Below are 15,944 nucleotides of genomic sequence, written 5' to 3' on the forward strand. Positions count from 1 at the left end.
TGGCAAGAATCTCCAATGCCGCATATAAGACATCTTTTGACCATGCCTATGAGGTTTGGTATGCTCTAAACAAACAAGACACACATTGTATCATTTCACAATGCTGCCTGATAAATTTCCATATGCAGGGAAGTGGTTAATGGTCCAAAAGAGTACTGATTTAAGTTTAAAGTACTGTCTTTTGTAACCATCATAGACCCCTTCAACCCCATCCCACAAAATCTTCAAATCATCTATCAAGGGCTGGACATAGACATCAATGTCATTTCCAGGCTGTTTAGGTCCAGTTATTAGGACACGCATGTATCTTTTTATAATTCATTCCCAACGCACACAAATTCTAGAAGCAATAGTCCAATCAATACCAACATGTTAGAATAGAAAGCATCACTCAACCCATGCTATGCTTTCAGGTTATAAGTTTTAACAAGTCCATTTAACTTGGTAATACGCATACAGCCAGGGTAAAGAGGTTTGTCTCAATCCTCAACAAACCTTAAAAATTTATCGGAGTCTACTAAAAACACCTCATCGGACCCCCCCCCCCTCTACTTGTATCATTCTGTGCCATTTCTACTGTTTCAGAATTCCCTTCGGGTTCGCTCATGTCATTTGACGAGAATTCCCCATGCCATATCCATTATGTATAACTTTTATCAATACCAAACTCAACCAAATGATCATTTACTAACCTAGCCTTCAAAAATTTACCAAAGAGCCATAACTAAATTAAGTAAGGTATAACAATAAAAGAGCCCAAAAGACCTAACAAAAGGATAAGTCCAAGCAAGATCAATTGATGCAATCAAATCAACGTGTACATTTTCTTTTCTTTTTTTCCTTGCATTCTTTGATTGGGTAACTTACATTATTTTTTTTTCGAGGCCCATTAAAGTCGGAGATCAAAGGCCTGGGCCTAGTTTGCCTAGTTCTAGGGACGGGCCTGGAATACTAACCCGAGTTGTATCAAATTGATTCATATACACGCGCCCTCTCTGCCTAAAATCTCTGACTACTCTTTATGTTGACATGAAAAGACTAAAACACGTCGTTTGTTCAAATGTTCAATGCTCTTAAATGCGGACCTTACGACTTACGTACACTTCTTTACCTCCAGGCCTTACATGTTTTTTCTACTTTTGATTTTGACACACCACGTTTATCACATGGCCGGAAAGTTAGAAATGTCGCGTGATGCATGCAGGGGAGAGGACATGCATTAAATTTTGAACGTTAAGGCCACCGAATATATAGTACTATGTTTTCATTCATTGATTCATATATATACCTGCTACGGTCCTACGTACTTAATATCTTAAATTGATCACCACATAAATCAATTATTATATACAAATTCAACCAAAATTATCGTTTGCTGGCACGAGTATTTCCACAAAGAAGTGAAATGTGTTTTAAACACATGTCCCGGCCACCTGATGTCTACCCTATAAATACCGAACAAATGTGGACATTTCTGGGAACCCAACTAAAACCAAATAGTTTCCCTTCCTGCTTACTAACTCTCTAGAGTCTAGATCTTGCTTATAGTCTTCCATGGCTTCTGGTAGATTCCATTCAAATGTCCGTCGACACATCGATGCTACGTTTGAAAATGAATATGGTTACCACACCAGTAATCCCACAGGATTACTGGAGATTGAAACAGTTGCTAGAGGAGCTTCCATCCTGGAGATTGAAACAGTTGCTGGAGGAGCTTCATTCCGAAACCAAAACCGAAACCATGTAGTTCCATTATTAACTGTAATTGATGAGGGTGTTTCCTTGACATGGCAAGATTTGTGGGTGAGAGTAGAAGGAAGAAGCTGTAGATCAATCCTCCAAGGGCTAACTGGTTATGCCAAACCAGGGCAACTCTTGGCTATAATGGGTCCTTCTGGTTGTGGCAAGTCTACTCTTCTTGATGCTTTGGCAGGTAATTTAATTAATCATATATTCCATAATATCAATTCCAGTGCTATATCAATAGATGAAATAATTATTAAACCGAATAAATTTAGAAAAAAATTAGTAATGCTAGATGAACCACATTTTCAGGGATCACTTGCATCTCACCTTATGTAACAGGAGGAATATGCTAGCAATATTCCCCTCCACTCTTTTCTTTTCTGCCTTTCATATTCATTGCATGTCTTATATATTCCACTATCTAAAAAATTAAGAGAATATACAACTAAAAGACAAGTTTTTACTAGCCAAGCGAGCTACCACTCCAGGCCCAAGAGCAACTTGGGTATGTCAAGTTTTTTTTTTTTTTTTGTTAACCCAAAAAAAAAGTTTTTACTTCCCCTTTTTACCCTTATTTAATTTCACAAGAATTTAATTAAATAACTGATTATAGTTTCTCTCTTTTTTTTTTATTTTTTTTTGTGAATCCATTTTTTTTTGCAATATATATTACTCTTGTGGGCTTACAGTTGGAATTTTACATAAGAAATACGTACATATATATATAAACACAATTCAAATTTTGTCCAAAGAAAAGAAACAACATAATTGAAACCCAAAAAAATGGCCAAATTTTTCCTTTATATACATATATCACTAGGGCTGCACAAGGATTGGGTTGGATCGGTTTTGACTCCAAAACGTCTCTATGCCAAAATGAGCGGTTTAGGCATTTTGGAGAACCGGTCATAAAAAAAAAAAAAAAAAAGCTTAATCCGACCCAATCCAATCCAATTAAAGATGGTTTGTTTCGGTCGGTTAGACAGTTTTCACCTATATAATATTAACATGCTATTTATGAAAAATTCATATTAAAAATTCAATCTCAATAATTGACATTATGTTAAATTATCTAAATTTAAAATCTAAAACATATAGTCAAAAACTAAAATCTAAATTAGATTCAAAGTGATTCACTTATTTAATTACTTAGTCATCAATACTAGCTTAATATGATAGTATTAAAGGTCAAAGAATGAGAGATTGAAATATCAAAGACGTGATGTGAGAGGATCAAAAAAATTGTAGCGATTATATACTAAGGTTTTAGACCTTTGGGTCTTGAATTCAACATGGTAGTATATCATTTGAGAATAAAGTTATAATTGGAGATTTAGAACTTACTTAGTACAAACCGGACAAATGAATATATATTTATTATGCGTATATATAAAAAAACTTTTTATTTTATATTTCAAACATATCGGTTGGTTCGGGTTCCGCGGTTTAAGCACAAGAGAAATCAAACTAACCCAATTCATAAATGGTTTGGTTCGGTATTGAACTAATTTTCAATTTTTAAAGTTAAAAAACCTTTACCAAACCATATTTTTCAGTCAGTTTTGGCCGGTTTGACCGGTTTGTACCATATTTTGCACACTCCTATATATCACATAGAATGTTAATAGAGAGAGAGATATATATATATATATATATATATATATATATACAGAGAGAGAGAGAGAGAATTTATATAATCATCTAATCTCATATGTGTTCTAATAAGAAGAAAATAAAAAGGCCTCCACCTGCCACGTCGATTAGCTATACTCTTTTTTTTTTAAGGTTTTATATAAAAAAAAAACTCAAAAGTATGGAACATGACCAACAAAAGAAAGAAAATTCTTCGTTGAAAAACTTAGGAAATACAAGAAATGAAAAAACATTGGAAAAAAATTAGAAAAACAAAAGAATCAAAATATACAAGAATCAAGAGTTTTTTTTTTCCATATTAGCTCCCAATATAAGGTCAAACTTAAATAAGGGTAAAACATGGAATGAAATTAGCTGTTTTTTTTAAGGTAGTAAATACGTAGATCGTAATTATAAATGAATCCACATGGTAGAAGATAAGTGGTGAATGTAGAAAGGGAAAAGTTAGAAGGGAAAGTTGGTAGCATTCCTCAGTAGCAGTTGATGTGGTAGAAAGTCTAACTTATCACAATATTTCATTACTAGTTGTGAGCAGTAATTTCAAATAAATACAAAAACATGATGATTAACGCTTTCACGCTTTCATTTCCAACAATAATTACAAACTTATAATTTCATTTTAACTTCTTCTAAATTCTAATTAGAGAAGATGACTGGATTTAATTGTTGACCAGGTTCGAACCCTAAGATTAATGAATATTTCTTTGTACACATCGATCATTATAAGTTTTGATGCTACTATAAGTAATTTTAGTTGGGAGTGTGGCCGTAATTTTTGTTCTTTCACTCTAATATTTTATCATTTTGGACTTTCTCCAGTCACGACTTAATGGAACTCAATACATTCAGATATTAGTTTTTGTAAAGCTTCTCTAGTATCAATAATATTTACTTTTTCGATGCAAAGATCTAGCTAATTAAGTTAAATGATGGATACTCAAACTGCAGGGAGACTCGGTTCAAACACAAGGCAAACAGGGGAGATCCTAATCAATGGACATAAACAAGCACTGGCTTATGGAACTTCTGTACGTACAAAAATGACAAAAACTCCTTCTTCATTTTTTCTTACATACGCTTAGGGCTAATAATGAATAAAACAAAATAAACAGGCATATGTGACACAAGATGATACTCTAATCACAACATTAACAGTCGAAGAAGCCGTATACTACTCAGCTCAGCTGCAATTACCAGACTCCATGTCCAAGTCGGAAAAGAAAGAGAGAGCACAGGTAACGATAAGAGAGATGGGTTTGCAAGATTCCATGAACACGAGGATCGGAGGTTGGGGAGCCAAAGGCCTCAGTGGCGGCCAAAAGAGAAGAGTCAGCATTTGCATTGAGCTTCTTACGCGACCAAAGCTTCTCTTCTTGGACGAGCCAACAAGTGGGCTTGACAGCGCGGCGTCTTATTATGTGATGAGCCGAATTGCAAATCTTGGTTGTCATAAATCCTCGCCGAGGACTATTGTTGCTTCCATCCATCAGCCTAGCTCTGAAGTCTTTCAACTCTTTGACAATCTTTGTCTTCTGTCTTCGGGTAGAACTGTGTATTTCGGTCCTGCTTCTGCAGCCAATGAGGTGAGTTTGTCAAAGCTTTCAGAATTAATGATGTAGAGTTTTCAGAATTGATCGAGTAGATAGTAATTAATTAATTTTACTACTGCTGCTCGCTATCTTCAATGGAAAACAGTTTTTTGCTTCAAGTGGTTTTCCATGCCCAACTCTTCAAAATCCATCAGATCATTTCCTCAAGACCATAAACAAAGATTTTGAGCAGGTAATTAAGCCATCTCTTAGTGTTTTCAAAAATGGTTTTAGCACGTACCATACTCTAATTAATTTTACATACAGGACATTGAGAAAGGCATAGCTGGAGCCACACCCACAGAGGAAGCCATTGATACTCTAATAAAGTCTTACAAATCATCTGAAAATTATCACCAACTTCAAAGACATATAGCTGAACTACATAAGAAGGTATAAGCTGACAACATAATGCAATCAAATTCACCATACCTATTAAAATCGTCAATTGCAGCTAACATAATTGTTTGATTTACATGACATGAATATAGGATTGTGAAGCTTTGGAAAGGAGAAGCCATGCTGGCTTTCTTACACAATCTTTCGTGCTTACAAGAAGATCGTTCGTGAACATGTATCGAGATCGAGGCTACTACTGGTTGCGCCTTGTTATCTACACCGGCATAGCTGTAGGCTTAGGCGTTGTCTATCATGGTCTTGGACATACTTATGGATCAATCCAGGTAACAAATTGATCGAGAGAGATATTTATCTGTGTGCGCGTGTGTTATTGAAGTGATTTTGGGACCTCATATTTCTTCATATTAGGAAAATGCACTCAATTTTTAACTACTGACAGAGTTAGATTTGTCCAAAAATAAAAAACTATTTACAGAGTTAGAGGTGAAGTGCAACTGTGAAATTTGAGTACCAAAATCTCCCTACAAAATTTAATGGCACTATGCATCTTATTATCTTAAGTAGAAGAATTTGATTCATTTCACGTTGGCAAATTATTTACTCTCTGTTTTTTTCAGGCAAGAGGCTCGATGCTCTCGTTTATAGCTTCATTTTTAACTTTCATGGCCATTGGTGGGTTTCCTTCCTTTGTGGAAGACATGAAGGTATTCGTTTTCTCATTTAGCACAATTCAAATGTGATGCAAATCAACTTAATTAAATGGAATATTAATTCTGTGTAGGAATATTCATAAGTTCTCTTGTATTTAAACCCTTTGATAGTAAATTTAGGAGTAGGTTTGACTCATACTCTTGTGCATGTCAGGTATTTGAACGCGAGAGACTAAACGGGCACTATGGTGTTAGTGCATTTGTTTTCGGCAACACATTTTCCTCGGTCCCTTTCTTGATGTTAATTTCACTGATTCCTGGAGCAACAGCATATTACCTTGCCGGACTTCACAGTGGATTCGAACACTTCTTCTACTTTGCTTCTGCACTATTTGCTTGCATAATGCTGGTTGAGAGCCTAATGATGATAATTGCGAGCATCGTGCCAAACTACCTGATGGGCATAATAGCTGGTGCTGGAATCCAAGGTGTAATGATTTTATGCGGTGGATTCTTCCAGCTGCCAAATGATCTCCCGGATGTTTTGTTCAAGTACCCATTATATCACATTGCTTTCCACAAGTATGCATTCCAGGGAATGTTTAAGAATGAATTTTCAAGAACAAGATTTCCAAACGACAATCGTCTCGGAATGAGTTCCTCTAAATGGCTCAGTGGTGAAAGCATTTTGAAAGATAAATGGCAGGTGGAAATGGGTTACTCCAAATGGGTTGATCTTGCTATCTTGTTAGGAATGGTAGTTCTGTATCGAATTTTGTTCTTCGTTATCATCAAGACCACTGAGAAAGTAAAGACTATTACCTCAGCTCTTCTGTCCGTGGCTCCCAATCGAAGCATGCAAGTACTGGTGAATCCCTCCTCTACTCCACTGCATGGAGAGTGTTCGAAGTAATGCTCATTGGAGTGTTCTAAATGATCTCAAATTAACTAGATTAGTCTAGAATTATCTTGTAATTGAGAAGTCGTAGAAAAGTCTAGAAGTGGTTTGACCACAAATGAAGGTCGGTGATATATACTGGTAAGTTAAGTTGGTGGAGTTGTAGATAATTATATGTTAGGTCGGTGAACAAGTTGTTTAAATATGTAACCAGCCTTGTACAATTAAGTATCAAAAGCTCCTCTCTGTTTTTCCTTTCATACAACCTGCCTCCTCTATTTTAAACTCTAACCATCTCCTCTGTTTTTAACTTCCAAGCTCTTACTCAAACACTCTGTCCTAACAATCTTACACACATTGTCCTAAGAACTAATCTTCTTTACCTTCTAAAAAACCATCAGTAGTATTAGAGCTTGCTGCGATCAAATTTAGGGTGTTGATTTGTGTCTTCCATCATGTCTACCTCCACGTCCAACCAAACATCCATTCCTCTTTCCATTTTAAGGGAGAAAACTATGATTTTTGGAGTATCAAGATGAGAACCTTCTTCATGTCTCAAGATCTGCGGGACATAGTAGAGAAAAGATTCTCAACTCCAGAAAATCTGATGGTGGAGCAGTTGAGGCAAGAAAAGAAAGAAAAACTAAGAGATTTTTAATTTGCCATTGCATGGCTTCCCACCGAGAGGAGAAAAAAGCCCTTGGTTTCGAAGGCAATGACTAAAATCCAGTCACCCAAGAAATGGGGCTAAGGTCCATTGATGAATTAAATAAAATCGACTGAATTGTTTTCTCCACGGATCTTTCCTTCGGTTCTATGGGCCGATGCCTGCTGCTTCATCTGTACGGAGTATGGACCGAGGATAAAGGAGGCTGTATTTCATATGCCATATTTTAAAACAAACAAAAAATAATATATATATATATATATATAAGTACGACATTAGAGAATTATAAAGATTAGTAATGAAAAGATAATAAAAATAATAAAGCACACAAAAGGAATTAAACTGAATAAAATAGGAATAAAGAGAAGAAATAGGACTCGAGCTCGTCCGGCGGCATTCCAATCGATGCTGGCCTCCAGCCTCGCAGGCTCTTGAGATCTGCTGCCGGACTGGTAGTCAATCTGATTTGTTTCAAGGTTGCTCCATGGATTGTTGCGCTCGAGGTAGGTCCAGACAGCTTCTGCCTGGTCTTCTGGCAATATCCCCGTGGTTGTGCTAACCAAAATCGGCGACATGGTTCTGAATCGACGGTGGGGTGTTGGACCAGTGAGATTAGAGATTGGGTCTTCACTGCGTGCGCTGTGACGGCATGGAGCGCGACGGTTTGGGTCTAAGTGGAGGGTGGTCACGGCGGCGTAGATCGGGGCAGTAAGGGTCGTGACAAAGGGCGGAGGCGCTGGGCTTGTGACAAACGACATGTCGTCAGGGGTGATGGGCTAGGACCCGGCCTGCTTGATGGGCTCTGGAGCTGGACTATTCCATTTGGATGCTCTTGGGCTGACTATTTTGGGCTGGGGTGTTTTGGCCTAGGCCTATTCTATGTTTTGTGTTTTGCCTAATTACAATAAATTCTTTGTATTAGGAAGTTAAGCACCGATGTTTACTCTAAGTATCTCTAGCGTCTCTGAATTAGTACCAAATGAGGGTCTCCGCTACCTCTACGTATTTGAATATATAATGAGTAGGACTATTTCTACGTGCCACTTTTGAGTATTTCCACTATCATCTTGTCTGTTTATGAGTTTAAATGACAGTGAAATGGTATGTAATGGCGTACTGGCTTGTGATAAATATACAATTTTTCTGATTCAAAAAAAGATAAGAAATATTAAAGAACTAAAAAGATATGGCATATGAAATATGTACGCCATATATGGAGTAAGTTCATCTAGGTGCTAAGGCAAAATATTTTACTGGTTTCCTTGTATAAGCTTACGGTGGGAGGAGATCAAACCCCTTTTTAGCTTACCATGGCAGATGGTCTTAGCATGGAAAGTTTTACATGGTTGTGTGCTTGCTGATGACTTTTTTCAAAAGAGAGGTGTATATATCTATGGCTTCAAGAATTGGTCTTGGTTGCAAAGGTTCAGAGTCTGTGGATCATCCGATTTCAGTTTGAATTGGGTCCTCTTCCTATTTCATTAATTGAAGTCTTGCAATTTGGTCTCAAGGGTCGACGCAGTGCTGAATTAAAGGAGCTATGGATTGTTTGTTTTACCACAATATGTACTGTGGTTCATTTGCCTTCAAAACAATTGAGCACAAAAAAAATTGCTCCAATTGCTTCTAAAATTCCAAATCGAAAACTCAACCATATACACTATTACTGCTGACGTTTTTGTTGTGGCTAGAGTGCTAGACCACGACGAAATATCCTACGTCCCTTTCACTTTTTGTCTGGATTTACTTCTGGTTTCTAGAGCCTTTGCCCTTCCCCTCGTTTTTTTCTTTATTTTATTTTTTATTTTATTTTAGATAATGCCCTTTACACGTACAAAATAACACCCCGTGAAGCAGTCAAAATAACACCCCGTGAAGCTCTTGGGTTTTGAGACAGCTGAGGGTCCATTTGAGGACTCATGCGCATATCATACGGTTCTTTAAGCTCAATTATTAACGCCAATGGCGGAAGTTTGTAGTCCCAGATCTCAGATCTCTGTACTAGATGTTAAACGCATAATTTTTTTATATTTCCTATATTTGTTTTACATTGTAGCCTGCTATATATTTAAATGAACGGTGGTTAAAGCACCCACCACCTATGTATGAAGTTATAGGTTCGAGTCACCATGGAGGCATGAGTGAAACCCTTTGATCATCTTTAAAAAAAAAAAAAATGAACGGTGATATAATGGAAAAATTAGGACATCTCTGTTTACTTTGGCAATTGAAGCTATCGTTTGAATTTCTGAAGTTGAAATTGCATTAAGGTTTGCTAGTAGATTACAAATTAAATGTCTGCAATAGAACTCCAAATCGTTAGCTTATATGTCATTTTCAATTTGATTTTCTAGGCTTCTAGCTTTTGGTTTTCTCAATGAATACATGAAGACTCTGTTATAGGAGACTTGCAACAACACTAGATTAATTATTAATTCTCAAAAAAAAAAAACACTAGATTAATTGGTACGTGAAATAGATCAAGGAAGATCCTTACAAGGTTTATCTTGAAGTAGAGGAAGAAAACTACTATGTAAAGGTTATTATCTTGTAAACTATTGTATAAGAGCTTTATTCATTTTGTAACATTCATCATAAAAAAATAAAATTTAGAATATTCCATTTTGTATATACTTAATTCCTTTATGTACATCCATTCAAGATTTTTTTTTATTCATACTTGACACTTTGCATGCAGTAGCAAATGACTTTTGACGACGGCAAAAATTTTTGATTGCCGTTGGTGGCGTCGCTAATAATCTTGTGGCAGTGCATTTGCCATCACAAATACCAATGCTGACATCATCAATCGCAACCGAAATTTTACTGTTGCAAAGGACTCTGCAACTGAAACTTTGCTGTCGCCAAAAGACCTTTGCGATAGCAAATTAGCTTTTGATTTTCTGCTGGGTCCATTGTAATTTTTTATTTTTTTAGTGTCAAGACGCTTTTCAATATGACCAAAAACCCATCCATTTGACCAAAGTGAAGGAAGTTCCAGCGGTGTCAAGGAGAGTGAAATTACAAAGAGCAGTTCAAATTCCTGACAAGAAATTCAGTTTGGTAGATTACCTGTTCATGAGAACCAACAGCGGCATTGAAGTCACCAATACACATCCAAGGCACCTGTGTCTGAGAGCGAATATTCAACAAGTCACTCCAAATATACAGGTATCTTTTGAGAGAAGCCATATATTAGGAATTAGATCACCTTGATTATTTAGAGAAACTAAACGCAGATTTAGAGAAGCCCAATATGCAGTAGTAATAAAGTCAAAAGCCAACATGAAGTTCAAAGTCAGACTTGTGCTGCTGACAAATATGAAATATTAGCCACTGCGGAGCGAGTATCAGAGTTTCCAATGCCCCCTATGTTCCAACAAAGAATCTTCATTGAAGTTTCTTAATCAGGCTTTTGTCTGACAGTAGGGCTAAGAACAAGCACTAACAGTCCGCCTTTGCTCTCACTACAGCAAAACTGGTCTTTTACGACACACAATGTACGCCGTAAAAGACAACTTTACGGCACAAAAAAGCGTGTCGTAAAAGATAAATTTCTCTCGTGGCACACAAAATGTGCGTCGTAACAAATATTTTTTGCGCGTCGTAAAACACTCTTTTGCGCTCCGTGAAAGATGTTTTACAATTTTGATTGTGTGTCGTAAAAATCTATTTTGCGTGTCGTAAAAGACCCTTTTGCATGTCGTAAAAGACCCTTTTGCGTGTCGTAAAAGACTATTTTGCGGGTCTTAAAAGACCTTTTTGCGTGTCATAAAAGATGTCTTCATTCACTCTTCTAATAGACAATACTTTCAATTAAACCTTTTCATTCAAGCATAGTAAAGAAAAGCATTCATGTAGTAAATTATATCAATTAAATAACTTGATATTACAAAATCGTAGTATAGTTAAACTGGTTTTCAAATATAGAACATGCTAGCTAGATTAGAATTGTCTTCCGATTGATTACATGAGTACTTGAAGGGGCTGATGATAGCTTGATACGATGCCACATGCCAACCATTTCCCATAAAGAATTCGTACATCATAGAGCCTACAAAGACAAGCAGTGACAACCATTACGATTCCTGCCCAAGATATCAAATCTGCAGCTTGTATCCATATTCAAAAGAATCAGAATTGTACTAAATGTATACACAACACACACATACATATGCACACAAACAGTTATATGCATCTACATTAAACTCACCCGGCCCATCAATCCTACTCTCAATATGCACTAGTGTGAATGATATCCAAACAGCTAAATAAACAACATACCAATCAACTCAAAATTGATCACTAGTAAAAAAGAACAAACAACCAACTAATCAGATATTGGTCCATAAGAAAATGACAAGGACCAATTTCACTTTCCAAAACTGAACAACAAAAGGTTAACAAAAGATTCATGAAACTTTGCTAAATACTCTAGTTTTCTTGCCAAACAATAGTTATTTGACCAATTAAATGATATAAATAGCATGAACAAAATTGAAAACAGTAACTCAATGCTGAAGACTTACATTGACATTCTCTCCTTTGTCTAGCCAAGCAACGAGGCCTTGCACTAACTCTGTTAATCGGTCCACCTATTGTGTTTGAGCAGCAAGAGCGTTCTCTAGCATAGTGACATTATTAGCAACGTGTGTTTGACCATCCACTTTTGAAGGGAGTGCACCAAACCCAAGCCCTCTAACTTGTCCTCGAGGGTCAGAACCAAGTGCCTTTGCAACGGCATCAGCTTTTATAGAACATGGTTGTGTTACTTCTTCTTCTTCCTTGTACTTTCATACTAGTTTCTGGAAAATACATAATTGAATCCATCAATGCTATATAAGTATCAACATTTATGAAAACAAGAAAGTACACATCTTTATGAACATCATAGCTAATTGTTAAGGCTGAATTACTAAGTAAACAATAAAAATACTGACTGAAAGAGAGTAATGTTGGATTTCTAAGAACTCAAAACGAACTGGTGGCAGCATAAACTAATGACGAGTGATGGGAATAGTATTTACAAGAATAAGTTTTAAACCCATCATCCAACCTAAAGTATAATGAACACAAGCGTTGAGGATGCTTATTTTTTCAGCTAGATGTCTTTGGAAACCAATTATCACATAACTAATCAGTAAATAGATTGCTATCGATGAAAGTTATTGTAAGTATGAGTTGACTAAAGTGCAAATAATGCTCAATTCTGACTAAAGTTCAGTATGAAAGTAAAGCATAGAAATCTGAAACCTGCATTATAAGATGAATGACATGAACAAGAAATAATACAAGATTTAATTGTTAGCACTATTTCCGGATCCTCAACTTCTTCACCTGCTTTTTTCTTCACTTCATATGCACAAAGCCAAATATTCGACCTCGATATTGCATCGGGAGTCTCATTTTGTTGCTTCTATAAAAAATGAAGAATTTTAGGATATATCCCCAATAAAGTGAAGAAATATCTGTGTAAAATCATTTTTTACAGATATTTACAGATAAAGTGTAAAATCATTTTTTTACAGATATTTCTTCACTTTATTGGGGATATATCCTAAAATTCTTCACTTTATTGGAGATATATCACAAATATCGTAGACCAGCGAGCGGCTTTCAATCACCTAGAGTATCTTTTTGTTTTTATAAACCTATTATAACTTGTGGTGTATAGGTTGAAGACAAAAAAAAATTAATAATAATAATAATAATAAAAATGAAGAAACAGAAAAAAAAATAGAAATTTTTTTTATAGTTTTTTTGTCTTGAAATGACTATTTTAACCCTCAAAGTGGGTCTAATCGTCAGAGTTAACGTTCAATTTTGACGGAATAGTAGAAATTGGACACGGCTGATTGAAATTGGAAAGTTTGGGGGGTAAAAATTCAAAATTGAGAATAGAGGGGGTGACAAGATGACACCCCCAAACCTCAGGAGGGTAAACTGAAATTAATCCTTCAATTTATTGCACATGACAATGAGGAAAAGTGAATATACTTACCTCAAAAAGAAAACATACTGCCCTGTCAAATTGTTCACATTTCCACTTCGTTGTAGCAAAACTAATTGTGGAATAATTGCAACTACTGCCTCCAAGTAAATTGAAAATGCCCAGAAGACCTGAAATAGTTTGACTTCAGCATTAGAAGTACACCATGTTGCAGTGCACAGGGATTGAAAGCATTGTAGAGACTAAAAAAACTGATATGTATATATTAACCAAAGAAAGAGATTGAAAGCATTGCAGAGACTAAACAAACTTAATTAGCCAAAAAATTGTGACTACTTGGTCTGGTAAAATTGTATACTAAATGATAATAACACGAGGGCTAGTGTGGCAGCAGGGGCGGATCCAACCACGGGCTTGGTAGGGCTCAAGCCCTACCGGACTTTTTGGGCCCAAAAAAAAAATTTGGTATATACATATGTATTTTTTTTTGTACCGCGACTTGGAGTCTTGGAGAACAGAGGCGCAGAGCAGTCCGACTCAGCGACCAGGCGATCTGCAAAAGTGCAAGGCTGGAAGCCTAGAACCAGCACCCATCTCGAGTAGTCCGGTCTCCGAGCTCCCCACCGCCACCAGCCCACCAGCAACCCATCTGGGCCGTCTGGCTGTCTCCGTGGTATCTCACCATCTCTCTCTCCCTAGTTCTGATTTCTGAAGTTCTGAGTTTTTATTAGTAAATAATCGATTTCTTGGTTTCCATTTGATGATTGATATTGTGAAGTTGTGATTCTTGTCTTCCATTTAATCTATATCACTATATGTCTATATCAGTTATGAGTTCTTGTTGGTTTTTAAGTTTTATAGTTGAAAACTTGAAAATTGAAATGGGTAATGGCCAATGGTTTCGATTTCGGTTGGTGCTACTGTCCTACTGATGTTGATGGTATAATTGCTAAATTGCTGATTTGCAGAAATGATATAATTGCTTGGTCTATGGAGTATGGAGTATGGATACTGATTAACTGATGGTGACATGGTGTATTGATGTTGATGAGTTGATGTTGATTACTTGATTTTAATAAAGGTAATGGTACTGATTGAGTGATTGGGTTGTTAGAAATGGGTTTGATAACTTGGTTTCCGTTTAATGTTGATTTCTTCTTCAATTGCAGTTTGTAACTTTGTATGATTCATGATTCATGAGGAGAAGGCCTCAGACCTCAGAAGCAGAGGGCTACAATTCATTTGAGAAAGCTTGAAAAAAATAAAGGTAATGACATTGCTATATGTGAATTATAATTGGATTGGAGGGGTAAGGCTCATTATGTCCCCCCCCCCCCCGACTAGGTGTATCATTTTTTCTATTAATAAAATTCTCTCGCACCGTCAAGGTTCTCTACTATTTTTTTTCTTCACTTTGTTACGAAATCCAAGCCCCACTGAAGGTGGAATCCTGGATCCGCCCCTGTGTGGCAGGACTATATTTAAGCTAGCACACAGAGAACAAATGCCTTATATGGTGGAGCTGTGCGTGGCAGGACTTTTAGTTGTAAACAACCATTTTTGTTACCTGAGCAACAAGAGTGTGAAGAAAAGTCCAAGCGGCTCTTCTTTTGTCACAGCAGTAGCCGACTTCCCCTGAATACAAAACATACAAACTGTGAAAATCAAAGAGCAAAATCTTGTCATCTCTCTCAGGACTTTTATCAAACAGATGGTATGCACAACTCACAAACCAGGAAAAACCAAAACAGATGGTATCAAATAGAAATCGAAAACCGAAACTCGAAGAGATAACTTGGCCCTCACTTAGTTCTACCGATCATTCCACACAATCAAACCCTAATCGAACCGCAAAATCAACAAGAAATTCAAAACGATCTGAAACACTAAGACCATTTGGAATTTGAAACGAAAAGGTGAATCAACAACATGCATGAGAAGAGCTAGTGAGAATTTGATGCAGAGAAGGTGTTCAATGAAATTACCAAGAAAGAGACTGGTCCTCTTGAGCTCAAGATGAAATTATTGAGCTCTCAAAATGTGCAATCCAACCTTGAGAACTTGAGCGGGAAGTAGATGTGGTTTTGGCGCCAGAAAGCTTGAAAGCGAAGGAGGTTGACCAAAGGTTGAAGACGGAGTGAGAGAATATGGCAGCTCAAATTTGAAGAAGAAGTGATTGAAATCATAACGTAACGTAAAGAAATGGAGATTGAAATCAGATCCCTCCGTTTTTCTTTTTCTTTTTTGATAAAGAAAATGTAATATACTTCTATTAAAAAAAAATTTATAACTCATTTACGACACGCTAAGAAAGTAAGTCGTAAAAGACTAGTGAAATAACTCATTTACGACACATATATTTGGGCACGCCGTTAATAGATAACTAAATTTACGGCACACATAAAATGCACATCGTGAATGATCTAAATAA

General features: G+C 36.4%; 1 protein-coding gene and 1 long non-coding RNA gene across 2 annotated transcripts; one reads left to right on the forward strand and one right to left on the reverse strand.

The window, feature by feature from the left end:
* Nucleotides 1–1,466: 1,466 nt before the first annotated feature.
* Nucleotides 1,467–8,672, forward strand: LOC112186526 (ABC transporter G family member 1). The gene is made up of 8 exons (XM_024324978.2): nt 1,467–1,933; nt 4,348–4,427; nt 4,512–4,982; nt 5,095–5,181; nt 5,256–5,381; nt 5,480–5,671; nt 5,966–6,052; nt 6,213–8,672. Exons 1-8 carry the CDS (start codon nt 1,555–1,557, stop codon nt 6,909–6,911), a joined length of 2,121 nt encoding a protein of 706 aa, XP_024180746.1. The 5' UTR covers nt 1,467–1,554; the 3' UTR covers nt 6,912–8,672.
* A 2,749-nt stretch (nt 8,673–11,421) lies between these two features.
* Nucleotides 11,422–15,149, reverse strand: LOC112186527. Its single transcript, XR_005806214.1, has 3 exons — nt 15,081–15,149; nt 12,093–12,368; nt 11,422–11,617 (listed from the first exon to the last, which is right to left on the reverse strand). It is a non-coding gene; the product is annotated as an uncharacterized LOC112186527 (long non-coding RNA).
* Between the last annotated feature and the right edge of the window lie 795 nt (nt 15,150–15,944).

The sequence above is a fragment of the Rosa chinensis genome, chromosome 2, assembly GCF_002994745.2.
Source record: "Rosa chinensis cultivar Old Blush chromosome 2, RchiOBHm-V2, whole genome shotgun sequence".
NCBI classification, from domain to species: Eukaryota; Viridiplantae; Streptophyta; class Magnoliopsida; order Rosales; family Rosaceae; genus Rosa; species Rosa chinensis.